Source organism: Astatotilapia calliptera, chromosome 14 (genome assembly GCF_964374335.1).
Source record: "Astatotilapia calliptera chromosome 14, fAstCal68.1, whole genome shotgun sequence".
Taxonomy (NCBI): Eukaryota; Metazoa; Chordata; class Actinopteri; order Cichliformes; family Cichlidae; genus Astatotilapia; species Astatotilapia calliptera.
This window is the reverse complement of record NC_137435.1, coordinates 210,771-237,959: the sequence shown is the minus strand read 5'-3', so window position 1 is coordinate 237,959 and position 27,189 is coordinate 210,771. Positions and strand designations below refer to the sequence as shown.

Genomic DNA, 27,189 nt, shown 5'->3' with positions numbered 1-27,189 from the left:
GCACTGTTCAGCACTGAGTGTTTTTAGTTGATAACGGTGCTGCTCCACCTATTTATTTCTGTGGGAACACCACCCTGAAGGTTGAGTTTATTCCAGTTTTTTATTTTATAGCCTCTATCCACTAATTCTGTCTAAAGCACCCATCCATCCATCCATCCATCCATCTGTCCATCCATTAACATATATGTATCCATCCTTCCACGCATTATCCTTAACTCCTTAGCCTACTTTGGAACATGTGGGGTGGTGCCTATTCCAGTATAGGTGGGATACACCTGGACAGGTCAGTAGTCCATCACAGGTGAAACACAGTGATGTATCCACAGCAAGAATAACTGCTTAATGAGCAACTCTCTGATAGTGGGAGAAAACAGGGGTAAGAATATGATAAGTATGTCTTTGGCTGTATCTCTTTGACTTAGGCATGAACCTTCCCACACACACACACACACACACACACACACACACACACACACACACGGTTTACACAGAATCACTTCCAATCTGAACTTTGACCTTGTCTTCTTAGGTGTGTTCACCTTTGTTTTTACACTGTTTACTCATGACTGACAGACGTCCCCTTCAAAATAAAAGCAAATCAAATGAAGTTTTCCCTTACTCTAACCCCAACATGGCAGCCATATTGAAGTAAAATGCTGCCGTTTCAGGTTTCACAGAAAGGCGAGAAGGATGTGAAGAAACTGGATATTTTGAACACTGTCAGTGGGAACAGCAGCAGCTCGGAGACAAGCAGAAACACCGAAGAGATGAAGGAAGATGACACTGAAGCTGAATGAGGAGCCTTACCTGATGACCAGCAAGGACTCAGACTCCCTCTTCCTCCTACTCTCCCTCCTTCCCTGATTCGATCCTATTTCCTTCCCTGCTTCCTATTATTTTTTCCTTGTTTCAGTCCTCCTTTCTTTCCCCCTTTTGGTCCTCGACTCCTTCCTTCCCTCCTTCAGTCCTCCCTCTGCAGGAACAAAGATGGAGTGATGAGGCTTCTGTTGTCCTCTCAGATCTCTGCAGCTCAGAGGAAATGACAGATTTTTTTGTCTGCATCGACGTTAATCCAGATCCACCCTTCAATGCCACTTTCCTCCCCCGTCCTTCCTTTCCTTCCTCTTCGCCTTTCTTCATTCATATATCCTTACAGTTGCAATAACCACCACTCAAATGCACACACACACACACACACACACACACACACACACACACACACACACACACACACACACACACACACACACACACAGTCACACTCACACACCCTTCACCCTCACACACACACATCCCTGACGATGGTCGCCACAAGAAACGAGAGGCTGAAACCACAGCAACCTGACAGCATCCTTACTCTGCTGGCTCCTCCCCCTATTGCTGAAGGGTGGGTGGGGGTGGGGGGTAAGGAGGGTGAAGAAGAATGATGAGAGAGAGAGCAGCGTGTTTTTAATGTGTAAATGTGTGTGTTTGTGTGTGTGTGTGAGAGAGAGATAGATGATACCACACAATACTTTATCACAATTGTGTGATGTCACAGCTCCCACATTTACTGACACCTTTCACTGGGAGCAGGAAGTGTCCACAAAATAGTATAAAACACAAAATAAAAGCCCATAACAGGAGATACTAAACAAACAAACAAAAACCAGAAAGGACGTAAAAGTCTGGATCAGATAGGCAGCACTTAAGGCTTGGCTCCATTTTTCAGACTGCTTTGTTCTACATGAACCCCTCCATCATCACCCAAAGGTCCAAAACAAATAAAACTTGTGTCTTTATATATCATGTACCACCTTCTCACTACTAGAACCAGAACCTCTTCATTCAGTGTTCAGTGTCTGCTGAGTCTGTTTTCCTCCACATCTGAAACATGACTTTAAGTGTGCAAACATCATCTCAGAGAGAGTCAGGTGCAAGGAAATCAGGAGCCACTGTGTTTGTCGCTGTCACATTCGTGAAATATTACAACAGGACAGAAAAAAGCACTGAACAAAAGAGACAGAATAGATCCTCTTGCATTTCCTGGCTCCTTATTTCCTTCTTATTCCTCTTTTTCAGGTGGCTTCCTCCTTCTTTCTGTGTGTCACAACAGCATGACATCATCCTGCTTTTGCCCAATTACTTGCCACTGCAATTGTCACATGATTATATAATGTTGGTTTGACATGAATTTATTTCTGAGCAGCTTATTTTTTTCTTTCAGGGCTTATTTTTATTGTTTTATACAAAAATTACAGTGAAAGGGCTTATCAGGCATATTTTTTATTGACAAAAACACTGAATATCCTCGTCCTTCAGAGACTGACTGGTGACTTAACATTATATTAACCCATATCACACGATAGTAGGGTTATGGTTAGATTGGCGATAACTTTTGGGGATGTAAGAGTTAACTGATTAGAATTAATTGTAATTAAACCCCCCTACACACACACACAACAGCTGGGACAGACTTTAGGATGGATGGATGATGGTCTCAGCCTATTCTCACAACACAGTGCATCTTCATCATCATCATCATCATCATCATCGTCTTTATCACTGGAGACCCTCAGCCCTCACACATGCTCTGTGCTGCGCATGCGTCTCGTTCTGCAGCAGTCCCTATGTGCTTGTGTGTGTGTGTGTGATTGCGCGTGCGCGTACAGGGCTCCTCACGTAGATCCGACGGATCGGTTTATCCCAGCTGTTGGTGTTTAGCCTTGATTAGCCCAGATCAGTTTAGTCCGGCATCGGTATGTCGTCCAGTCCGCAGGTCCAGACCCAGGAACCAAATCAGGATCAGACCCAGGAACCGAACCAAGATCAGAACCAGGATAATACGAAGGAGGAGGTGAAGGCGGAGGAGAAAGAAGAGAAAAAGGAGGAGAAACAGGAAAAGAAGGACGACAAGAAAGAAGCGAATGAAGCGAAAATGGAGAAGAAGAAGGAGGAGAAGCAGGATTCCTGGAAGGATTTCATCTACAACCCGCGGACCGGGGAGTTTCTGGGCCGAACCGCTGGCAGCTGGGGTAAGAGAGGCGGCCAAAGAACCTGATCTTTTCCCGACAGTTGAAGTCTGTTCTGACCCGGTCTGACCCTACTCGGCTCGGTCGGGCACGGCTGTAATCCCGCTGAGCTAAGGGTGCCTGTCACGATGCGCGCAGCTTCACAGTGGGCCGAGCCGGATCGGGCCGAGCCGGGCTAATATGTGAGCTCGGATGAGTGATTTTCATTAACACAGCTGAAGATGTCAGAATAAAGCAGATTCACCCTCTGCGCCCTCAGGCGCGCCGAGTTCATGTTTAATTATGTAAAATCCTCTGCAACTCTGTGACGGTACTACAACATACTGCAGTATTTATGCTGCTGTACACCACAGCCTGCACACACTGTGTACTAATGCACACATTCAACACTAACATTTAATAACCATCGTGTTCATATTGATTTTAATCGTTGATGAGATTTAATGAGTCTGAGTGAAGCTCAGAGGGAAGACTGCTTATAAGATTTCTACAGTCATGACTGAGGTAAAATCGTTACTTATCATTTATTTACAAAAGACTAAGAGGCAGATTTAGGATCATCATCCTAACCCAGCAAAGATTTTAATAAAAGAGTTTGTCCGTTCCGTCGTGACTACGAAAAACAAAACTGTTTTAAAAGCTTTCAGTCTTAACATGAAAATAGGATCAACACACTGAGGATTTATTAATAAATTTCCAGTTTAAAAAGTTCAGTAATGCTGATGACATCGCAACCGTGACTGAATTAATGTCTCTGGGGTTACAGCCAACAGTATCAAAGACACAACTCATCAGAACTGTTCTCCTCACTTCCACCTTCATGTCCTCATTTTTGGGCTTTCTAGAGTAGCTCAGCATGACTCTGTTCCAAATAATCCTCCTTCATCTGAGCCTGGGCCTTGGTCTTAAGTTCATCTTGTTTGAAGGAAGCCATTTTGGCTCCTTAGTTTTAGGTCCCTGTGGAGCAGGAGTTATCTGACAGGAAGTGAGAAAAACCGGTTGATTTTTAAATGATTTAGGCTACGTCTACACTAGCCCAGATAAATTAGTTTGAAAACGTTCCACGTCCACACTATCGTTTCCATCCATTTTCACAGAGGTGTGCGTCCACATTGAAACGGCCAAAAACGCTTACATTCCAGTTCTGCGCATGCGTGAAAAATAAGAAGATTCAACCTGCCTCATTTCTTTTTTTCTTTTTTTTTTCTTTTTATAAACTTTCAGGTGTTCTGGGAATCCATCCTACCTGAAAAAAACATCCTACCCAATGTTTCTGCGCAGACGCAGCGCATGCGCACAACACCGACACCGAATTAGCTTCTTTTTCTCTCACCCATCCGGAATACTTCTTAAGGTTATGGTTATGGGTAGGGTTAGGTTTAGTTGCAAGTCACTGTCAAAATTATAATGCAGGTAGGACGTTTTGTCAGAGTAGGATGGTTTCTCAGAACACTGGCTCTTTGAAACGTTGCAGCAAAACGTCGAGGAAAAGCAGAGGTTTTTTTTAAAGGACTAACAATGAGGTGGAGTTGTTGCTGTGAGTAACACAAAAGTACAAAGTTTAAAAAGCGAGTGAGAATTAAAGAATTTGAAGAAAAGCTCTCTGGAGCATGTGCAGACTGATATTAATCTTTAATAGGGCTGTCAAAATTGAGAACAGACAAAACAACTGCTGTAAATTGCCCTCTGCTATTTTAGTTTAATTGGTCACATGACTGCATCACATGACTAAAATGTGTCATTGTTTTCAAAAAGGCTCCGGGTTTGCTATCCACACTGCAACGCAAAAATGGGATTTTCAAATGTATCTGCTTTGGAGAGCGTTTTCAAAACGCGGTTTTCCTTGACCAAAAACGCCATCTCAGTGTGGACAGAGAGAAAAAGATGCATTTTCAAACAAAAACGTATTAGTGTGGACATGGCCTTAGTCTGTTCAGCATCAGTGCGAAGTGATGCTGGATGTTTAGGCAGAAGTCTGAGCTGATAATGATACAAAGCTGATAAAACACAGCCTGACAGGGAAAAAAATGAACACACAGATAACAGACTGAACTTAACAATACATGCTGCTTTAATTACTGTAAACCCTCTCTAATGCATACAAAAGTATTACTTTGTAACTCATTTTTTTGGCTTACACATTCACCAAACAATATCTTGGTTTAATCCTGGAAAAGGGATCCTTTAGAGTTTGTGTCAGGAAAGACATCTGATGAAAAGTATTTGCCAAATCAGGTATTCTCGTGAATACAGGAGCTGGGCGTAGCTTTTATTTAGAAAAGTTTTTTTTTCTTTTTTTCCCATGTACATACTAATTTAACTCTTTACAAACACCAGTATGGTTTCTGTAAACCCCCCCCCTCTACCAACCAAATTAAACAAACAAAACACCCCCTCTTCATTCCTTCACCATATCAAATTTAACTGAATAATAAGAATTTTAATTGACCAGTCAGCAGTTCCTGTTTACTGGAAAAGCTCCAGAATATGATCACATTTCAGGTTCCTCAGTAGTCTGTTCTAGGACCATTAAAGTTCTTCGTGTATAAAAAAACATGGCACTCCAATCAGTTACTTGCCAGAGGTTTCTTCCTGTTAAAAGGGAGTTTTTCCTTCCCACTGTCACCAAAGTGCTTGCTCATAGAGGGTCATATGACTGTTGGGTTTTTCTGTATCTATTACTACCTTACAGTATAAGGTGCCTTGAGGTGACTGTTGTGATTAGGCGCTGTATTAATAAAATTTGAGTTAAAATGAAGCCTAGAAGACAGCTAACAGTTATGTCTGTGAAGGTTCTCAGTCATCCAGGTCATCGTAGTCAAAGGAGCTTGCAAAGAAAAGCGTCTGGACTTCTTTAAGTTGCTTGAAGACGTTTCACCTCTCATCCAAGAAGCTTCTTCAGTTCTGAACTGAAGAAGTTCTGAAGAAGTCCAGACGCTTTTCTTTGCAAGCTCCTTTTAGCTAACAGTTATATCCCCCTGCCACACCCCTAATAATCAGGCTATAAGACTTATAGCTGCTACACCTGAAGTCTGATTGCTAGTTTGATGCTTTGTGCTTGTCCAGCTCTTTCAGATTACACAAAGGCATGTTTGTTTTTTGTTTTGGTTTTTTTTTTAATGAAAAAGCTGTGTTTCTTTATTGCTGCATTGCACCTGTGGCATTAGGTTCTTTCAGTAAAGAGTTTGCATGTTTTCCCTGTGTGTGACTCCCACCAGGGGCAGGGATAGCTCAGTAGGTAGAGTGGTGGCCCCATGATCGGAAGGTCGGGGGTTCGACTCCACTGAACGGCTACCCTGAGGTACCCCTGAGCAAGGTACCGTCCCTACACACTGCTCCCCGGGCGCTGCACTGGCGGCTGCCCACTGCTTCACTGGGTGAATGGGTTAAATGCAGAGGAACTATTTCCCTATGGGGACTAACACGCACACTTTACACTTTACACCACCCTCTGGAACACAAACTTGGAGTAATCAGGACTCTACAACAACTCCGGGCAGAAAATGTTCCCTCTAAGCCTGAAGGGAAAAAGAGGGAATCCACACATGTAAATTAAGCTCCTAAAACATGCGGTTATCATAATTGAGCTTTTATCAAGTCAGCAAATATGCAGAGGAGAGAAGGTCAGACACCAGTTAGGGAGGATAAGAAAGACAAACAGAACAACATTGTCATCCTTCATGTATCAGGTTTATCAGAGAAACTCAGGAGCATCTTGTCTGTGAAGCTTCTCAGTCATCCAGGTCATCGTAGTCTAAGGAGCTTGGGAAGAAAAGCGTCTGGACTTCTTTAAGTTCCTTGAAGACGTTTCACCTCTCATCCAAGAAGCTTCTTCAGTTCTCTGCGCCAGGAGTGTCTTCCCAGAGTACTTCTAGCCCAGCCACACACTCAGACACAAACTAAACAATGTAGTGTAGCTGTGCAGTGCAGCGAGGAGAGCTCAGACCTCTATACTGGAGACACCAAACAGCCACCTCGACAGGACTCAGCTGTACATCTGCATCTGAAGGTCAAAGGTCACTCTTTGAAGATGCCAAATCTCACATGATGGACAGGGAAGACAGACGGTTTGAACGAGGAGTGAAAGAAGGAGTGAGGAGTGAGCCGGTGTGTACCTGGACGCCCATCCCCGGACACAAAGAACCACCAACGCACCGATGTCTGAGGGAGTCCGCCACTGGCAGGGGAAGTGGTGGTAGGGGGAGATAGGCCTCCATACCTTGGAGGGCCTAAGATGTCCCCAGAGAGGTGGCGCCTGACACCCAACCTGACATATAGACACAGAAATACAGGCACACACATATACAAACATCCATTCCCACCCTCATGCTCTCATATACACTTACTCCACACTCAACCAACGTGGAGACAGACATAAAGAGACGCTGTACACACGATCACACTCCCCAAGCGTACTCTAAGCCCCGGGTCTAGGTACCCTTGCCCCTGGAGGGGGGGAACTGCACCCAGACCCAGGTGGTGTTACCCTTTTCCCTGCGGTGGGGGGAGGCAGACCGCCCCGACTCCGCAGCAGCAGGGAGGCCCCACACTCCAGACCGCAGTCGGATGGCCAACTCCTCCTCCTAGCCCCCCCGCTCCAGCAGGTCGCAGAGAATGGGGGTGAGAGAAGACTCCAAACCTCCCTCCACCCGCTCATTGTAGTGTTGATGCATGTGTGTTCTAAGGTGCATTTAAAACCCAGGAGGGCATGGAGCTACCTGCCAGAGAGCAGCAGGTAAGCGCATGGTCCCTCCTGCTAGCCCTCAATGTCTACGTGTATTTAAAATTGAGAGGTGGGCAACGACGCCAGGGGTGGGGTGTACACCCTGATGGTACTTTGGATTCCATGTATCGTGCCCACCCCCAAGATCCTATATGTATGTGTAATGAGAGTGTGAGTAATGTGAATGTCTAAGTTGTGGGATAAAATTGAGGCAGAGGCAGCCAGAAGGGGACGGGGGGGTGGCCTCCTCTGCACCCTGGTGACATACCCCTACTCCAAGGTCCTGCATGTGTGGGTAGTTGTGGTGGAGCGGGAAGAGGGAGGCAGCTGGAGATGGGGAGGGAAGGAAGGGAGGGGCAAGTGACCCCTCCCTGGGGCCAGCTCCCCCGCTGACCCCAGTAGGCACCCCCATACTCCGCGACCCACCAGGGAAAGGGGGCCCAGGCCCATCCAGACCGGGGCCCAGCGCAGCAGCGCCCCCCCGGCCCCACAGAGCCCAGGACAGTCCACCCAACCCCACCACAGAGAAAACTGCACCCACCCCACCATCCACTCTTCTTCCAGACTACATAAGACAATAAACACCCAGGCTGAGATCTTCCTCCACCTCTCCTGTATCTCCCCCTCCTGTAGAGAGAGCCCCTGAGGAGAGGAAAGCTCCTGCAAGATGTGACAATCTTCCCCACCAGTTGAAGAGCCCCCCAGGTGGCTCGATGCACCGGCGGCACCCTGCTCCAGGGCTGGGCCCCCATGCACCCACCCGCCCACAACCCCGGCAACACACCAACCAGGACCCAAGCCCCCTGTTTCTGTAATTGTTAATCCACCAGGAGGTACAAGCTCTTTAATCAAGCTGATAATTTTATTGCTAAAATATATTTTGTCATTTTGTTATCCATGTTTTAAGATGCCAAATTAAAGTTATGTGTTTTCCTGAACAGAAGTAATAGTTTAAGTGGGCGATAGATCATAAAATCAAGCACAACTGTTCAGTTTCTTCAGTCTGACTCCCTTCTGCTTTCCTGCCCTAGAGGTGCAAGCACATTTAACTTTACTTACAAGTGAATCAGAGAAAGTGGTGCTGATAAAGGTGTAGAAATGGCTCTGTAAGCAGTTTTATGCAGCTGGTATAGACTTCTTTGGTTCACAATAACTCAGATGTACTAATATAGTACAGTAGTATGAACAAAATGTGCTTGAACTAGTTTTTTTTGTTAAGAATGTTTCCATGCCACATCCCTCCCCCCACCTCGGCCAGTCCGAAGACCTCTCCCTCCTGCTCTCCCCAGCCTACACCCCCCTCAGATGCAGTACCAAGCCCACCACAAAGACAGTTACAACCTGGCCTGAAAATGATCTCTCCAAACTGCAGGACTGCTCCACACAGACAGACTGGGACATATTTCAATATCAGAACCTAGAAACTTTCACAGAATCAGTACTGGGGCTATGGCAGCCTCGCTTCTGTCGGTCTGCCCCAGGGCAGCTGTGGCTACAACCGTAGCTTGCCTCCACCAGTGTGTGAATGTGAGAGTGAATGAATAGTGGTATTTTAAAGCGCTTTGGGTGCCTTGAAAAGCGCTATATAAATCCAATCCATCATTATTATTATTATTATTATTATTATTATTATTATTACTGGACTACATCAAGTTCTGTATTGGAAATGTGACTGTGGACAAAAGCATTCGGGTTTTCCCAAAACAAAAACGGGCCAGGTTCGATCACTCCTTGAGCCGATCTGAAAAGAGGAATTAAAGACCATAAAAGAAGCATCGAGTCCCAGCTGTCGAGCAACAACACACAGGAGGTGTGGTAGGGCATACAAGACGACATAAACCACAAAGGCAGCACTGTGAAAACAGTGCACTGAATGTACAGCTGCCAGAGGAAATAAATCGCTTCTTCACCAGCTTTGAAACGCCACAACAGCAGTACTCATCTGCTTCAGCCCTGCTCTCATCCTCACCTGGTTCCTGCACCGCTCCACTCACTGTAGCGGAGCACGATGTCAGACATGTGCTCCTAGCAGTGAACCCCAGGAAGGCCAGATGGAGTCCAGATGGAGTACCTGGCAAGGTGCTAAGAGCATGTGCCCACCAGCTCACCCTCATCTTCACCAGAATCTTCAACCTCTCACTGGATCAGGCAGCCATCCCATCCTGTCTAAAATCAGAAACAAACATCCCAGTGTCGAAGAAGTCTCCCATCATCAGCCTGAACGATTACCGCCCTGTGGCCCTCACACCGGTAATCATGAAATGCTTTGAGAAACTAGTCCTTCAGCACATCAAGGACTACCTTCCCCCAGAATTCGACCCCCACCAGTTTGCATACCGTGCAAACAGATCCACAGAAGACGCCATCGCCCTCCACTCTGTGCTGAGTCCCCTAGAACATGCATGTCCCAGTAAAACAATCATCCCAGACGTCCTCATCATCAAACTGGTCACTCTTGGCCTCCCGCCTCTCACATGCGCCTGGATAAAGGACTTTCTCACAAACCGGCCCCAGACTGTAAGACTCCGCCCTCATCTCTCCTCCACTCGCACACTGATCACCGGCTCCCCACAGGGCTGTGTGCTGAGCCCCCTCCTGTATTCTCTCTACATCCACGACTGCAGTTCAACCCAAAACAACAATCTCATCATCAAGTCTGCTGATGACACCACGGTAGGCTGCCTCATCTCAAAGGGAGACGAGGCAGCCTACAGAGAGGAAGTCGTGAAGTTGGCAGCCTGGTGTTCAGAGAACAGCCTGGCACTGAACACTAAGAAAACCAAAGAGGTCATTGTCGGCTTCATGAGGCACAGCACTGACTTAGCCTCTCTTTACATCAACGGGGAGCGTGTGGAGAGAGTCCACACCTTCCAGTTCCTTGGTGTCCTCATCTCTGCTGACATCTCCTGGAGAGACAACATCTCAGCGGGCGTCTGATGTTCTACTGCTCATCCATTGAGAGCCTGCTAACAAACTGCATCACGGTATGGTAGGGCAGCTGCACTAAGGCGGGTAGAGTGAGGCTTCAGAATGTAGTTAAGGCAGCACAGAAGCTCATCAGCTGCCCTCTCCCCTCCCTGATGGACATTTTCTCCTCCTGCTGCCTCAGCAGAGCAGCAAACATCATCAAGGACAGCTCCCACCCTGGTTTCAACATGTTCAGCCTGCTTCCCTCAGGGAGGCGCTACAGGTGCATCAGCACAAAGACCCACAGACTCAAGAACAGTTTCTTTCCAAAGGCCATAACCATCCTGAGCTCCAATAGCACAGCCCCACCCCCACATTTTTCCAGTTCCCTCCATAAATCACCATTGTGTAATACTAAATTCTATGTGCAATCACCGGTAACTATATACAAAACCCAGTTTATTTATTTATTTATTTACTTTTTCTTTTCTGTCTTTTACACCTGATTGTAAATTTGTACATTTTATTTATTTATTTATTTATATATATATATATATATATTATATAATATATATATATATATATATATATATATATATATATATATATATATATATATATATATATATATATATATATATATATATATTTTTTTTTTTTTTTTTCATTGTTTTTGTTAACAATGTCCATATGTGTATATAGAGCAGCAGAACTGCCCCCCCCCCCCCCCCTTTGCACTGAGTATGAGATGATCTGTATCTCACTGTACAATCGTACAGTGACAATAAAGGCATTCTTTTCTATAATCACTCTTTAACTGTGGGTACTGGTTTCCATAGTATTTTTGATAGTCAACAATGGCTATTCTCTTGCTGTCTATTTAACCACAACAGTGAAACAAAGTAACATTTGAATGTTCTCTGTAGGTCTCATCCTCCTCTTCTACCTCATCTTTTATGGTTTCCTGGGGGGAATGTTTTCTCTCACCATGTGGGTGATGTTGCAGACGCTTGACGAAAATGTGCCCCGACATCAGGATCGAGTGGCCAGTCCAGGTGCTTTCATTTCCTGTTTCACCCTACTGCCACTCATCCTTACTTATGGTCATTTTTTTAAAATTTCAGTAATGACTTTGATTTTGTTGCAGGTTTGGTGATTCGTCCTCATGCAGTTGAAATTACTTTCAACCGCAGTGACCCAGAAAACTACAAACATTACATGCAACAGTTGCACAACCTCCTGCAAAGTGAGTACAACATGTAAACCGCCACACAGAGTCTCCAAACTCATTTCCAGGATTTCTGGAATTGTCAAAACTTGATCTAATCTTCATTGTTATCTTTTTACAAAAAAACAGCTAAACGAGAGGTTTTTGGACAAAGTTTGTGTTCTTCATTCTTTAAGCACCGGTTCGAGCACCGTTTAAGCACCGGCACCATTTCAAAAGTACTGTTGTTAACTTCACCTTTCACATAAAAGTTTGCCTCATCACTGAACAAAATCTTCTGCGTGAACTGAGGGTCCTGTTCCAATTTTTGTTTTGCCCATTCTGCAAATTGTGTGCGCCAATCTGGGTCATCCTCGTTGAGATGCTGCAGTAGCTGGAGTTTGTAAGGGTGCCATTTGTGAGTAGCTAATATCCACCGGAGAGATGTTCGACTAATACCACTCTCCAGTGACATGCGGCGAGTGCTACGCTGTGGGCTCTTGCTGAATGAAGCTAGGACAGCCACTGATGTTTCTTCATTAGTGACAGTTTTCTTGACAGTTTCATGAAACTTAGCAAGCAGTTTGATGACTGTAGCATGGGAGATGGGTGGTCTCGTAGGGTGTCTTGCATTGAAATCTGCTGCAATGACCCGGTTACTGCGTTCACCAGATATCAACACAATTTCGACCCGCTCCTCACGTGTTAACCTCTTCGACATATCAATGGCTGTGAACAAAGAGAAACTTGTAAATAACTCATGAAAGAATAAAGTTACGTTGAAACCAAGCACACCATTGTTTTTCTTGTGACATTACCAATAAGTGTGATGTGTCACATGGCCGTCTTCCTATTGAAAAAACAAAAGTTGTATCCAAGATGGCCGACTTCTAAATGGCCACCATGGTCACCACCCATCTTGAGGAGTTTGCCCCCTCACATATACTAATGTGCCACAAACAGGACTTTAATATCACCAACCCTTCCCATGTTATTATGGTGTATCCATATAAATGGCCCTCCCTGTAGAACATCAGTGAACCTCTGTGCTAACATTATGCCCAAAACCTAGCTGAAGTAAGGGTGAATTATAGAAGTACTCCTGCAAATGACTTTGCTTATTCCAGGAAGAAAAGGACCAAGATGTGTTCAGACATGAGCTTGAACCATTAAGCTACCTAATGTTCGTTCTCAGACTAAGAATTTAGGTTGAAAAGCAAAATGTTTTTTTACACACATTTCAATGTTAGTGTTCCTGTAGCACATTTTCCATGTCAGTGAATATGACTGGTACATTTAATAGATCACTCTCAATATTGCTTGAAGAAAATAAAATAAATAAAATACAAATGACTGTGTGCTGGACGCATGGGTTTGTCTGTGTGTGTCCATCATGTACTGTTGTGTGCAGAGCTTCATGAAAGACACGTGGATATCATATTTATGGGATATCATTCAGTCTCGATCACCTTCCCTCTCATTGCACCACTTGGTGAAATGTATCCGGTCTAACATCCCAGCGTCCCCTCTGTAGATCATCGGTGTCTCAGAAGCCCAGGGTCTTTTTCGAGTGTAATTTGTTTCATAGTTAGATGCCTGACTGACAAATGTGTAAAACAAAAACTACACACATTATTCAAAACACATAGCGCACAGTCGTGAATTCCCCCTAATTTTGGTATGATCCGAGCTCAGGCACTAGGTGACTAAGCACAGCACTTACGCATGTGAGTGAGGGGGGAGCTGCTGCCTGCGAGTTTGCTGTAGGAGAAGCACAGCCAGGCAGACAGAGGAGAGCTTAAGTTTTACCAGGTACCAAACCAAATCATTCGTACTGTACAAATAATGTAAATATGACGGTGTATCACGAAAGATTGATGTCAAACTGATCACTTGACCCATATTACGTTACTTGTTCTTCAAGTGAATCAATAAATGGCGAAATGAAAAGCCGAACAACAACAATGCTGTTTGTTTAGAGAGTCTTAGCTTACATGTGTGTTTATTTCATATTTTCATTTGTTACCTTCCACGGCTAAATAAACTCTCTAAACCGGTTTCAGTTATGTACTGATTAACACAACAATGGACATAAGGAGCTTCTTTCACAGAAAAAACTCAGATGTTATTTTATATATTAAGCTTTGTATGTTGTTCAGTATATTTCTATGCAAAAAACGGAATTTCAACACACAGCAGTATATTCACAGTTTAAACCAGATATTTACACTTTATGGAGAAAACAAAAACTTCTTTTTTTTTTTTTTTTTTTACTGTTAAACATCAATTTAGAGTAAACTTGTTTTGTTTTAGATAAATAAATATTGAAATATCTTTTGAATTAGTTAAATGTCAGAATAAAGAGAGACAGAGCTTCTGTTTTGTATCACTTTCATCAAATGTAGGAGTACAAGTACACTAAGTATATTGTTAATTATAAGAAACTGCAGACGATTCCATTCTGAGCTGAAGAAGCTTCTGATTGGTTAGTAGAGTCCATGTGAGTAAATTGGTGGCACAGCTGTGGATGCATATAAGGCAAAACACAGAGCCTGTTTCTGTGACATGGGAAAATCAAGAGATGTTAACAAAACACCAGGAAAAGAATTGTGGAGCTCCATAAGTGTGGCTCAGTTTGAATACAATTTGGTGCCATTTACAATTAAGAAATACAGACAGTTTCTCTCTTTACTCTTAAAGTTAACAAACATGTTTTTATATTTATCTAAAAAATAAAGATTTAGTCTGATTTGATGTTACAATTAAAAAAGTGTTTTTAGATGAAGAGTTTGTAAATATCTGGTTTCAACTGTATATTTGATGATGTTGGTGTTTGGCTTGATTGTCAGCAGAGAGAGAGAGAGAGAGAGAGGGGGGGGGGGGAGAGGAACAGAGAGGGGGAGAGAGAGAGAGAGGAGGATGAGGACAGAACAGAGATGGAACAAGAGCAAATCAAATCACTTTTATTGTCACATCACATGTGCAGGTATATTGGTACAGCACATGTGAGTGAAATTCTTGTGTGCGAGCTTCACAAGCAACAGAGTTGTGCAAAATACAATAATGTAAACAAGCAAAATACAAGAATGGCTACATCTGAAACTAATAAATATATGTACAATATATAATAGTATATGCATTTCTGGATGTGTATACTAAATATTTTTCTACGTGTGTGTGTGTGTGTGTGTACACATATTTTATAAATTAGAGTAAACAATAAATAAAATAAAATATACAGAGTGAGACATGTGCAAAACAGTGGTGTTACTGTACAGTATGGAGTGCATAATGTTAAAGTTCCAGTAGTGAAGCTGAGGTGTCTATGAAGTGTTCAGCAGTCTGATGGCCTGATGGAAAAAGCTGTCTCTCAGTCTGCTGGTTCGGGACCGGATGCTGCAGAACCTCCTTCCTGATGGAAGTAGTCTGAACAGTTTATGGCTGGGGTGACTGGAGTCCTTGATGATCCTCCCCGCTTTCCTCAGGCACCGCTTCCTGTAGATGTCTTGGAGGGAGGGAAGCTCACCTCCAATTATCCGTTCAGAGCACCGCACTACTCGCTGGAGAGCTTTGCAGTTGTAGGCGGTGCTGTTGCCATACCAGGTGGTGATGCATCCAGTGAGGATGCTCTCAATGGCACAGTGATAGAAGGTCCTGAGGATGCGGGGGCTCATGCCGAATCTTTTCAGTCTCCTGAGAAAGAAGAGGCGCTGCTGCGCCTTCTTCACTGTTTTGTTTCTGTGTACTGACCACGTAAGATCCTCAGCCAGATGTACACCAAGGAACCGGAAGCTGCTCACTCTCTCCACAGCAGCGCCGTTGATGGTGATGGGGGTGTGTACTTCTCTGCACCTCCGGAAGTCCACTATCAACTCCTTTGTCTTTGCGACGTTGAGGGTGAGATGGTTGTCTTGACACCAGTGGGTCAGGGCGCTGACCTCCTCCCTGTAAGCCGTCTCATCACCGTTGGTGATAAGACCCACCACTGTAGTGTCGTCTGCAAACTTCACAATGATGTTGGAGTTGTTAGTGGCTGTGCAGTCGTAGGTGTAGAGTGAGTACAGGAGAGGGCTCAGTACACACCCCTGTGGAGCACCAGTGTTCAGTGTGATGGGGGATGAGGTGATGCTGCCCAGTCTGACCACCTGGCGTCTGTCAGACAGGAAGCTAAGGATCCAGCTGCAGAGGGAGCTGCTCAGTCCTAGATCCTGCAGTTTCCTGTCCAGCTTCGAGGGAACGATGGTATTGAATGCTGAGCTGTAATCTACAAACAGCATCCTCACATACGTGTCTCTCTTCTCCAGGTGTGACAGTGTCAGGGCTATGGCATCATCAGTGGACCTGTTGTGGCGGTATGCAAACTGTAGAGGGTCCAGTGAGTCGGGTAGTGCAGAGCAGATGAAGTCCCTGACCAGCTTCTCGAAGCATTTGCTTACGATGGGGGTCAGGGCTACAGGTCGCCAGTCGTTCAATGAGGAGATGGTGGAGGATTTGGGTACAGGGACGATGGTGGCCATTTTGAAGCAGGCTGGGACTACAGACAGAGAGAGGGAAAGGTTGAAGATGTGCGTGAACACTCCAGCCAGCTGAGCCGCGCATGACTTGAGGACGCGGCCGGGAATCCCGTCCGGACCAGTAGCTTTGCGTGCGTTCACCTTCCTGAAGCACCTCCGCACATCCTCCTCAGACACAGTGTGCGCACTGACGTCATCCGCGGTGCGCACACTGTCCGGTCTCATGGTGTTCGCTGTGTCGAATCTAGCGTAGAATACGTTTAGATCCTCACACAGAGAGGCCGTGGTCTGCGGTGTGCTGGTTTTCCCTCTAAAGTCTGTGATCGTGTTTAGTCCCTGCCACATACTCCGAGGGTTGTCAAACTGTTGCTCCACCCTGTCCCTGTACTCACGTTTGGCTGCTTTGATCGTCTTCCGGAGTTGGTAATGTGCGTGTTTGTAGTCCGATGTGTTCGCGGAGGCAAAGGTGGTGCTCCGTGCCGCGCGAACATCTCCGTTAATCCAGGGTTTTTGATTTGGGAAGGATTTAACTGTTCTGGATGGGACGACATCTTCCACGCATGTCCTGATAAATCCGCAGACTGAGTCTGTGTATTCATCAATGTCCCTAGCAGCCACGTGAAGCAGGTGGCTAAGCCCCGGGTGTATAAAGTGTCTGGCTCCACCTCTGCTGTAGATCCTGGTGAGGTGGATCAGTGAGTCCACTCATGATGTACTCTGAGCTCTGCCTCTTCATTTAGGTGTTTAGTTCCAGTCACATATGTCAGAGTAAGGATTTGAGTATGATGATGTACATTTTGACGGAAGCCAATTTAGCCTAACAGTACTATAATAATTTTACCTGAACTGAGCACACACTCTGGTAAAAACTGAGAAACTATATACAGCGCAGGAAGATCAGATCAGCAGACAGCATCAAACAACCCTGAAAAGTCGTGTTAATGTATGTAAACCACAGAAGAAACATTGCTTTTCACATAAACACTGCAGCACATCTGAGGTTGGATAGCTGCATGCTCACAGCCAACATGCCATCCATCTGTGAAACACAATGCAGGCAGTATCATGGATTGATAAAGCTCTGTGGCTGTCTGAATTACATGTGCTTGCAGTGATTCAAAACTGTATGAAACATGTTCAAAGACAAAAGAATTCCAACAGGACGGATGAAGAAGCTCATGTAAGAGTCCTGAGCTACACTGGCAGAAGGCTGACCGATAAATCAAAGAAATATTGATAAAGTGAAATGGTTTGTAGGCCGGAAAAGAGTGGAGTGCCCACTCCGGATCAGGGACGAAACCCTGCCCCAAGTGGAAGAGTTCAAGTATCTCGGGGTCTTGTTCATGAGTGATGGGAGAAGGGAGCGGGAGATCGACAGATGGATTGTTGCAGCAGCTGCAGTGATGCGGACGCTGTACCGGTCTGTTGTGGTGAAGAGAGAGCCAAGTGTAAAAGTGGAGCTCTCAATTTACCGGTCGATCTACGTCCCTACCCTCACCTGTGGTCAAGGGCTGTGGGTAGTGACCAAAAGAACGAGATCGCGAATACAAGCGGCGGAAATGAGCTTCCTCCGAAGGACAGCTGGCCTCTCCCTTAGAGATAGGGTGAGAAGTTCGGCCATCCAGGAGGGGCTCCGAGTAGAGCTGCTGCTCCTCCACATCGAAAGGAGCCAGTTGAGGTAGTTTGGGCATCTGACATCCCCTGGCGCCTCATGAGCGAGGTTTTCCGGGCATGTCCCACCGGGAGGAGGCCCCGGGGCAGACCCAGGACAGGCTGGAGAGATCATATCTTTCGGCTGGCCTGGAAATGCTTTTGTGTTCCCCCGGATAAGCTGGAGGAGGTGGCTGGGGAGAGGGAGGTCTGGGCTTCTCTGCTTGGGCTGCTGCCCCCGTGACCTCGCCCCATATAAGCAGAAGAAAATGGATGGATGGGTTTGTAGGATCAGAGCTAGAGCAGGGGTGGGGTACTCCAGGCCTGGAGGGCTGGTGTCCTACAGGTTTTAGATTTATCCTTGATCCAACACAGCTGATTTAAATGGCTAAATGACCTCCTCAACATGTCTTATGGTTCTCCAGGGAATGAACTCATCATTTGATTCAGGTGTGTTGACCCAGGGTGAGATCTAAAACCTGCAGGACACCGGCCCTCGATGCCTGGAGTTGCCCACCCCTGATCTAGAGTTGATCGACTTTACTGTGTGTTGTCTAATACGGTAGTGTCGACTCTGCCCCTGCTCAGACATACAAGCCTCATTTTGTCTTTCTTCCTCTTCAGGTTATAATGACAGTATTCAGGAGCGTAATGACTTGTGTATGGTGGGCGAATACACTACACAGGACAATGAGCCGATAAAGAAGGTTTGTCAGTTTAAACGAAGTACACTGCGTCAGTGTTCTGGTTTGCCTGACCCCAGCTTTGGGTTCAAGGAGGGGAAACCCTGCATCATAATCAAGCTGAACCGGGTCAGTGAAGCACTTGTTGATTTTAAAAAAGCCAAAAATGACTTGCGTGAATACTAATTAAAAACCTGTCTGCAGGTAATCGGCCTGAAACCAGAAGGAGATCCCTACATCAACTGCACTGCCAAGGTAACCCACAACATGCAAATATCCCATGGTGCACCTGTGAAGCAGAGGAGAAACGTAAAAGGAGAATTCACCACATTTTTAGAAGTGCAAATTAGAAGGTTTCCGTAGTAAATGAAATTACTTTTTCGAACTATTAAATTGAAGAACTGTATATGTGCCTCACTCTCTCGTAGAGAGCCACTTCCTTGCAGATGCAGTACTTTCCGTCTGAGGGTCGTCTGGATAAGATGTTTTTTCCATACTATGGGAAGAAGTCTCACGTGAGTAAATATTGCATGCTGAGTACTTATTCAGAAGTATTTTTATGTAGCAAAAAAAAAAAAAAAATCTGATTTATTTCTACTTTTCTATTTATGCAGGAAAATGTCAGAGCAACTTTAAGGTTAACAGATTTCCTCTCACTTTGACAATACTTCTATTTTTGAAGCGTCAAAGTTTACTTAACCTACAAGGAATGAATACAAGAATAGTATTTGATACAGGTTGCTAAGCTTTATTTAAATATTTACCTTTAATTTTAGTTGTAACGCACCAAATCACAACAACCATAAGGAGAGATCATTTGTAGGAACTGACGCTGCCATAGGTCTCGGCTGCTCAGGATTCCCATGATGCATCGAGTTTTTCTTCTTCAGTAACCTTGTGTTTATACATCACTCTGCATTTAATTTTGTTAAACTCTGTCTCTCTTCCACAGCATGTCTTTATCCTGTCTTCCTTCTCTCACCCCAACCAATCACAGCAGATGGCCCCGCCCCTCCCTGAGCCTGGTTCTGCTGGAGGTTTCTTCCTGTTAAAAGGGAGTTTTTCCTTCCCACTGTCGCCAAAGTGCTGCTCATAGGGGGTCATATAATTGTTGGGTTTTTCTCTGTATGTATTATTGTACGATCTACTGTACAATATAAAGCACCTTGAGGCGACTGTTGTTGTGATTTGGCGCTATATTGATAAAACTGAATTTAATTAAACTGAACACAATTTATTGTATACAGAATTAAAGCAGGACCCTCAAAGAAAAGAGAACCAATCTTACCATGGCCTAAAGGAGTATGAAACATTTGAGGATTAGCAACATTGCGAAGGCCTGAAATGCCAAGAAAGTCCATACACAGTTATACGAATTGATTTGTCAGTTCTCAGAAGAAATGTCTATAAGAGGCATGAGGAATTCCAATTTGCAGTGAAAAAGCCTGAAATCTAATGGTCCACCATATACAAGCAAAGGTGAGCCCATAAAGGGCAGGAAGTAAACATTCCTTACCAAATAAAGAAACCAGAACCTTACATGGAATGTGCCTGCAGTTTAAGGCAAGGTTTACAAATTTTAAGTACAACAATGACAACTTTTATCACAATCACTCAAACAGAACCCAAGACTGAGCTGAAGGGAGGAATAAAATCTCACGGAGTTAAAATGCATTTCATGAGAAAATTAATTATTTTTTAGTGTCTTGCTGCAAGAGCTGCAAGCTTACAAGGAAAAGGCTGCAGAGGGGTAAGAGGGGTAAATGCAATCATTCTGTTAGAATGACTGCAATTGATCTCTAGATCAACATAAATGACCAGGCTATTGGAATGATGGGGGAGATGGATAAGACTGGGAATTTCAGCTTGGTGACAGGGACTGGCCGATTGAAGGGAGATTGAAATGGGCAGCCATCTGCCGCCACTGGTTGGGGTTGGTGGGAGGAAGACATAACAAATGCCATAACTTAATAATCACCAATGATTAAATGCAGAGATGTATATAAAAACACAGTGAGTGAAGAAACGATACATCACGGGAAGCCCCTAGCAGCCTAGGCCTATGGCAGCAGACAAAGAGGGGTCTGAAATCTGAAGGCTCTGGCTCCCATCGTACTTGTGGTTCCCAGTGATAGCAAAGTACTGTATTTGGGTGATGCGCTACTGTGAAGTCTTTAAGATGAGATCAGGCTTAATTATTCACGACTGAGCATATGAGAAGGAGTTTAAATTCAATTCTGGATTTAATAGGGAGCCAATGAAGAAAGCCAATCGATATGAATTAACAAACCGCTGCAGCACAGTAGGTTTCATGCCTAAGGCATGCTCTAATCGTTGTAAGAATGTAAAATACTATGGTAAATTGTATCGAATGCTGCACTGAACTCTAGCAGGACAAGCACACAGTTCACTCCACTGCCAGAGGCAAAAACATCATTTGTAACAGTGACTATACTGTTTCTGTACTGAAAGTTCTGAACCGTGATAGAAACTCAAAGAAAGGGTTTCTGATCAGTTAGCTGTTTCACAAATACTCTGTCAAGAATTTTTGACATAATATAAAGGTTGGTGAGCTGGGTGAAGTGATAGATTTTTAATTACTGGCAGCTTTTAGGCCTGTAGTATGTAGCCCATTAATAGAGATGGGATGATCATATTTAAGATTGAAGGATTAACTAATGGTAGGACTTCTTTGTGGAGTCTAAAAAACATGTTGATGGTTTAGAAGAAGTAATTAAAGAAATTCATTCAGAAAGTTATCTTATCTTGTGGTTTGGGAGCGAGTAGCAAATAACATAATTTGGTCTTGTCCTTAATTTATGCAGTAGATGATGAAGTCTTTGTAGGCAGTCTGTAACCTAACCCTCCCAAACTTTCTTTGAGGTGGCAGGCGTGCATAGTGTTATTCATGCTCAGTTTTCCAGCTTTATGCCAAAGATTGAAGTTATCCTTTTGGCCAGTTTTCAAGACTGGGTTTGTAAGTTGAAGGTGTTATTTAGCTGAATAATTCTCTCCCATACAGTTCACCACTCAGGAAAACTGGAGCTCAGACTTCTTGGATTGGTCTGCCAGTACAATTAACTACACAACAGCCATATTTTTAGTTGGATAACTTCAATAAAATTGCTGGCAAAGGCTGCAGAAGACTCCTGTTAGATGAGGTTAAGCCAAGAAGATGGCTATGAGCTACAGCTAACAACCTCTCTCTCCGTTTACAGCCTGACTACGTGCAACCGCTTGTTGCAGTCAAGTTATTGTTCACAAAAGAAGACTATAACATCGAGCAGACGGTGGAGTGTAAAGTTGAGGGTTCTAACCTCCGCAATGATGATGAGCGAGACAAATTTCTGGGTCGCGTCACTTTTCGGGTCAAAGTGTCAGAGTAACCAGACATGACAATTGCCATGAACACCACAAACTGGGTTTACACTGGCAATTGGTCTCCAGTTCTGGATACTTTTTAACATGGACCTGATCTTATCTCTGTCTGTTCAGACTCTAAAGAAGTGATCAAATCTGGAGAAGTGGGAGATTTCACTGGTTTTACTGCCTATATCTTTCAGACCTCCTGTTTCAGACATAGTTAACCCCAACAGATGTTTTATTTGCTCCAGATCTGCATTTTATTAAAGAGAAAACCAGAGTAACTGACTGTAGTAGAGTCTGTTCTGACAGCTGGAGCAGATCAGGTCTGCTGTGGGGCGCATGTAAGCCAGCGGCACAATGATGTGTTGTTTTTAAATTTATGTATGTTAGTGATGTAATAAAACAGTAATATTATACCTGCCATGTCTGACAGAGGAGTGCAACACACTGAAATGTAGTTTACATGTGACCTGGTGGTTGGTAATCAGATTACCTACCATCCAACCAGATAATGCAACAGGAACTGCCTTTGAAATATTCATTGTACTGCAGTGAAGAACTGTGACTGTCATTAATTACATCAAATAATGTTAGATCCCATTTCTTCTGCTTTGTGTTCTGATGCAGTCTACAAAGAGCCCATTTAGTTCCTGTTACCCACTGTATTGAAATTGGCTGCTGTTTATCTAAAGGGTTCACATAAGTTCATTCCCAGGAAATAGGACTGAGTGCCCAAAAGACCAAATTTTGTTAAGATACAAAAAATACAGCATTAAATTTGACTGAAATAAAAACTTTTCTTCTTCAGTTTTTCACAGTTAAACATGAATAGAAATAACACTGCCTGTCCTGCTGTCATAAACATGGCCAGAAGATGTCACTGTTTTGTCATAAATCATGTTTGCAGAATTTCTTCAGATTCTTTTTCAGTATAATTTATTAGATATTTGTAAAAAGTTCTCCAGTGTTTATTAAGCATAGAATTTTTTTTAAGAAATGTGAATAATGTGTAACTGTAATAACTAGTGTTTTGGGACTATAGAAACAGATGAAACCAGCAGAGCTTTTCACCTTCATCACATGTCATTGTTTATAATATATATATATATATATATATATATATATATACACACACACACACCATTTTTTACAAAATATTCTGAACAAAAGGCACTACTTGAACGTTGTAAAACCATGTTTGTTTCTGGATGATCAAAAACAGGAAACCTAATGACACATACACTGCTGGAAATAAAACGAAGCTCTAACACTTGTCAGTGATTTAGTCTCTTTCTTTTAATATTATTATTATTATTATTTTTTTTAAGCTCCTATCAGACGTCCCTCTCTTTTTCATATCACTGGCCTTTTATATGGATTGAAGATTTCCTGTCAAAAAAAGCTTGTGCAGATGCAGAAAATAAAGGAACATGCGGTCTCTAAAAATTCATGCTGGATATCTATAATGATATGCACTAGGTAATGAGTTAGGAACAGAAGGATGCACATTGTATGATGAAAATGTATCTACCTACAAATGGCTGAATTTAAAGAAGCCTGAAAGTCAGTGTGGAAAAAAGTATGCATAAAGCTATTCCAGTTTCATGTAAATCCTACTGCTAAGATGAGTGATTGAAAAACAGAAAAACAGCTATTTTTATAGAGCAAAAAATTTAAGATTTCTAAAGGGAACATTTATTTTATTTATTTATTTTTTATTTTATTAGTATTTTCCTCAAATGTGTCAAATATATATTTTCTCATCTAAATGTCCACTGAGCCGTGAGCCAGGGGGCGGTAATGCTCCTTAGCATTGGTTGCCGACCAAGAAGAAGAAGAAGCTGTGAGCCAGGAGAGAGGGGGTGAGTGAGTCAAATGTGCTGTTTGCATGTTAGCTGAGCGATGCTACTGTGAACTGAGGAGCTATTGTCTTGATGTGAGCTTCTACTCAGGGTTTTTTTTTTCCAGTTCAGAGCAGAAATGTTTTTGTTAAGAAACTGGCTGTTGTTTTTTTCCACACAATTTCAATTATAAGCTAGATATATTTCTACTAAATAAATTAGTTTTAGCAACAGGAATGAGTCAGTGAATGAGTCAGTTGGGCTTGTGAATCATGATTCACGAGTCAGTAAAGTGATTCTCGAGTATTGAACAACTCGTTCATGATTCGCACATCACTAGCAGCAACGGTATTCAGTAGTTTGCCTGACAATGCTTACCAATGCTTACTTTCCTCATCCCTACGGTCACACGCAGACCGTGACAAATGTCTTCCAATTTCAGCTCCATCATTCAGCGTGTTTTTCCTGTAACTTCTGTGACCCGTGGGGGAGTGTGAGTGAGCGCTATGTGTGTGTTTGGGGGGGGGGGGGGGTAAAAGGCTACTTTGCCATGTGCTGGAGTATAACTTGTTAAGGTTCAAAATTGAGGAAGGGGAGTACAAACCACCCTTGGTCCAGAAGCTCTTGGTCAAACAATGATTTTTAATGAATACACATGTGTGGGAAGACAACTCTGTACGCCGACAGCAAGTAGTCTTCGACTTAATCAAAGCATAAACAGATTTTTATAGCATCAGGGTTTGATTTACTGACGCCCCTTCATACGTCACAGACAGGATATATACATACGTCAAATCAACACCACAATGACTTTTAAGACAGAACATCATCTTCTATTTTCATGGCCGGCAGTTCCTTTCTACCTTTCAGTTCCTCTTTCTTGCCGAGACGACAAGGACGGTTCCTCTTTTACCGAGACATGACTAATCTCTCCTCTAAATAAATCTAACTCATGTGTGTGTGTGTGTGTGTGTTGACCTCACATGCTCTTTGTGTCACCTCTTCACCTACTAACTGTCTGTGTCTCGTCCTCAAATGCTCTTTCTCAATTCACCTGTTGCACTTCTGACCTTTTACCAGAACAGAGGCTCATCCTTATGTGTTACAACCTAACTGAGACTATGTATATGTCCTCTACTAAATAAATGTTTTAACCAAGAACCTCTACTAAAACCTTAATATGAAATGACCTGATATATAAGTGTTTTGTAAGCATGTATTGCAATTCCTTCTATGTTCTAGTTTTCCCTCAGCATGTATCACCTGAACAGTCACGTCAGTGAAGCTTAAGACCTTTAAAGAACCTGAACATCAACTCAAATAAGCACAGATATGCATTGTGTACACAATAGTTATAACTGCATCTGAAATACAAAATTAACATCATCATAAACATCTTAAGGCCATCTTAAAGCTATCTGTTACATTGTTAAAGCAATGATCATACTGCAGATTATATTATTAATGCAATGGTAATAATGATGATTATTTAACAATAGCAGTAAAATAATTTCCCTGCTCCACAAACTCCAGGGCTGTGTTGGGGGAGTTTGGGCTTATTTTTCCGCTATTCTTCAGTGTCGAGGAAGTGTATCTGAAGAATATGTGTAAGCTGCGCAGAAGTGAAAAGTTGAATTGATGAAAAGTTATGTACATAATGGCACCCTCGCGGTGGTTAACACTGAAAATCTAGTCATCCATTTAGCTTGATAAGTTAACCTGGTTAACCCAAGTGAATTACTCTGTAGTCAGGTCTGTTCGGGCTTTGGGGGAATTTTGGACTCAGCAAGTAATGCTTGACTTGGGACTCACAGTGGGAATCTGAGGGTTTGATAGTCTGGACACGCTGGGTAAATTGCGTGCGTCGCTGTATAAAAGGTCACACCTTCGGCCAAAGTGTACATATGTAAATAGTATAGCTGTCGAAATTAACGCGTTAATTGCGATAATTAAATTTTGGAATTAATTACGTTAGAATATTTAACTATTTAGCGCAACACGCAGATAAGTCGCTCCCATAATTCCACTTGATTTGTTTACCGCGCCACTGAAAATGGAGAAGCAGGAACAGGATGGCCTTCTGGATGGGGAATTTAAATACAAGAAGAACATAGAAGGGACAATAAACAAACGCGTTGTAATTTGCACTCACTGTAGTAAAGAGTTTCAATTCCACCGTTCAAATTCAACCTTAAAATACCACCTTAATGCCAAACACGCGTTTGTCGGGGCAGCAGCTTCACCCGGCCTGCGTCAGACCACTCTTAGTGAACGCAGGCCACTCGGTAAGTCTTCTTTGGACAAACTGACCGACAATATAGCCAAATGGATAGCAAAGGACTGTAGACCGCTAAGCATTGTGGAGGACAAGGGTTTTGCGGATGTTTTAAAGGTTGCATCTCAGGACGCGTCCTACAAGCCCCCAGCGAGAAGCACAATAACAATTCGAATCCACGAACTGTATGAAACGGAGAAAAAGAAAAAAGAAGAGGCTTTAGTTCACACAGAATGCGTGGCTCTGACAGGAGACCACTGGACATCATTGAGTAATGACAATTACCTGGGAGTTACTGTGCATTTAATCACTGAAGCCTGGGGTCTGACATCCTTTGCGCTGACTATAATGAAAACGGAAGAGCGGCACTTTGCGGAGGCTTGTGCAGAGCAGTTCCAGACTGTTGCTCGCAGGTGGAGAATTGAGGAGAAGGTGACAACAGTAGGCACGGACAGTGCGCGCAATATGATCGCCGCGGCTCGCATCATGCCATTCAATCACATGCCGTGTACCGCGCACATTCTACAGAGATGCATCACAGTGAGTCTCGCAGACAGTGGCTTTGTCACTGCGCTGGCCAAATGCCGCAAAATTGTTGGCCATTTTAAGCACAGCCCAGCAAACACAGCAGAGCTGAACGCAGAGCAGGTGTCACTGGGGCGCAAGCAGGAGCCGTTGGCCCAGGACGTGCCTACGCGCTGGAACTCCACGCTGGAGATGGTGAAGTGCTTGATCCGCAACCAAACTGCAGTAACCGCGACTCTGGATAAACAAAAGCATAAACTTGTCCTCCTGACGCCTCCAGAGTGGGATAAACTCCCGAGACTGGAGACACTTCTAGAGCCCTGCAGGTGAGCCTGTCATTGTGACCATAATTATAGGTTTAGATTAAATGTATCAAACATACATCTTAAATCAGTTTTGTTATTATGAAAATGTCTTATTTAAAAAATAAATGAAATCAAATATTTTATTAATATTACCTAGTATTAAAAAGCTTTTTTAAATTTGC

General features: G+C 43.5%; 2 protein-coding genes across 6 annotated transcripts in view; one reads left to right on the top strand and one right to left on the bottom strand.

Annotated features, from left to right (window-relative positions):
• The window catches only part of nyap2a (neuronal tyrosine-phosphorylated phosphoinositide-3-kinase adaptor 2a), a 78,425-nt gene extending 77,073 nt beyond the window's left edge, over window positions 1-1,352 (bottom strand). For all 5 annotated transcript variants that reach the window (XR_013901482.1, XM_026191738.2, XM_080289138.1 and 2 more), the window contains exon 1: window positions 808-1,352. The gene's annotated coding sequence lies outside the window, so the exon portion shown is untranslated. The remainder of the gene's footprint in view (window positions 1-807) is intronic.
• Window positions 1,353-2,571: 1,219 nt separating this feature from the next.
• Window positions 2,572-23,334, top strand: LOC113036702 (sodium/potassium-transporting ATPase subunit beta-3-like). The gene is made up of 7 exons (XM_026193142.2): window positions 2,572-3,014; window positions 11,568-11,696; window positions 11,789-11,887; window positions 18,637-18,824; window positions 18,900-18,950; window positions 19,124-19,210; window positions 21,914-23,334. The coding sequence occupies exons 1-7, from the start codon at window positions 2,741-2,743 to the stop codon at window positions 22,079-22,081; spliced, it is 996 nt and encodes a 331-aa protein (XP_026048927.1). The 5' UTR covers window positions 2,572-2,740; the 3' UTR covers window positions 22,082-23,334.
• The last annotated feature ends 3,855 nt before the right edge of the window (window positions 23,335-27,189 follow it).

Excerpts from the sequence above, each read along its gene's own strand:
- LOC113036702 (XM_026193142.2), top strand. The coding sequence starts at position 2,741 with ATGTCGTCCAGTCCGCAGGTCCAGACCCAGGAACCAAATCAGGATCAG. Across the intron at positions 11,697-11,788 it reads GGATCGAGTGGCCAGTCCAG|GTTTGGTGATTCGTCCTCAT; the intron begins GTGCTTTCATTT and ends ATTTTGTTGCAG. Across the intron at positions 11,888-18,636 it reads GTTGCACAACCTCCTGCAAA|GTTATAATGACAGTATTCAG; the intron begins GTGAGTACAACA and ends CTTCCTCTTCAG.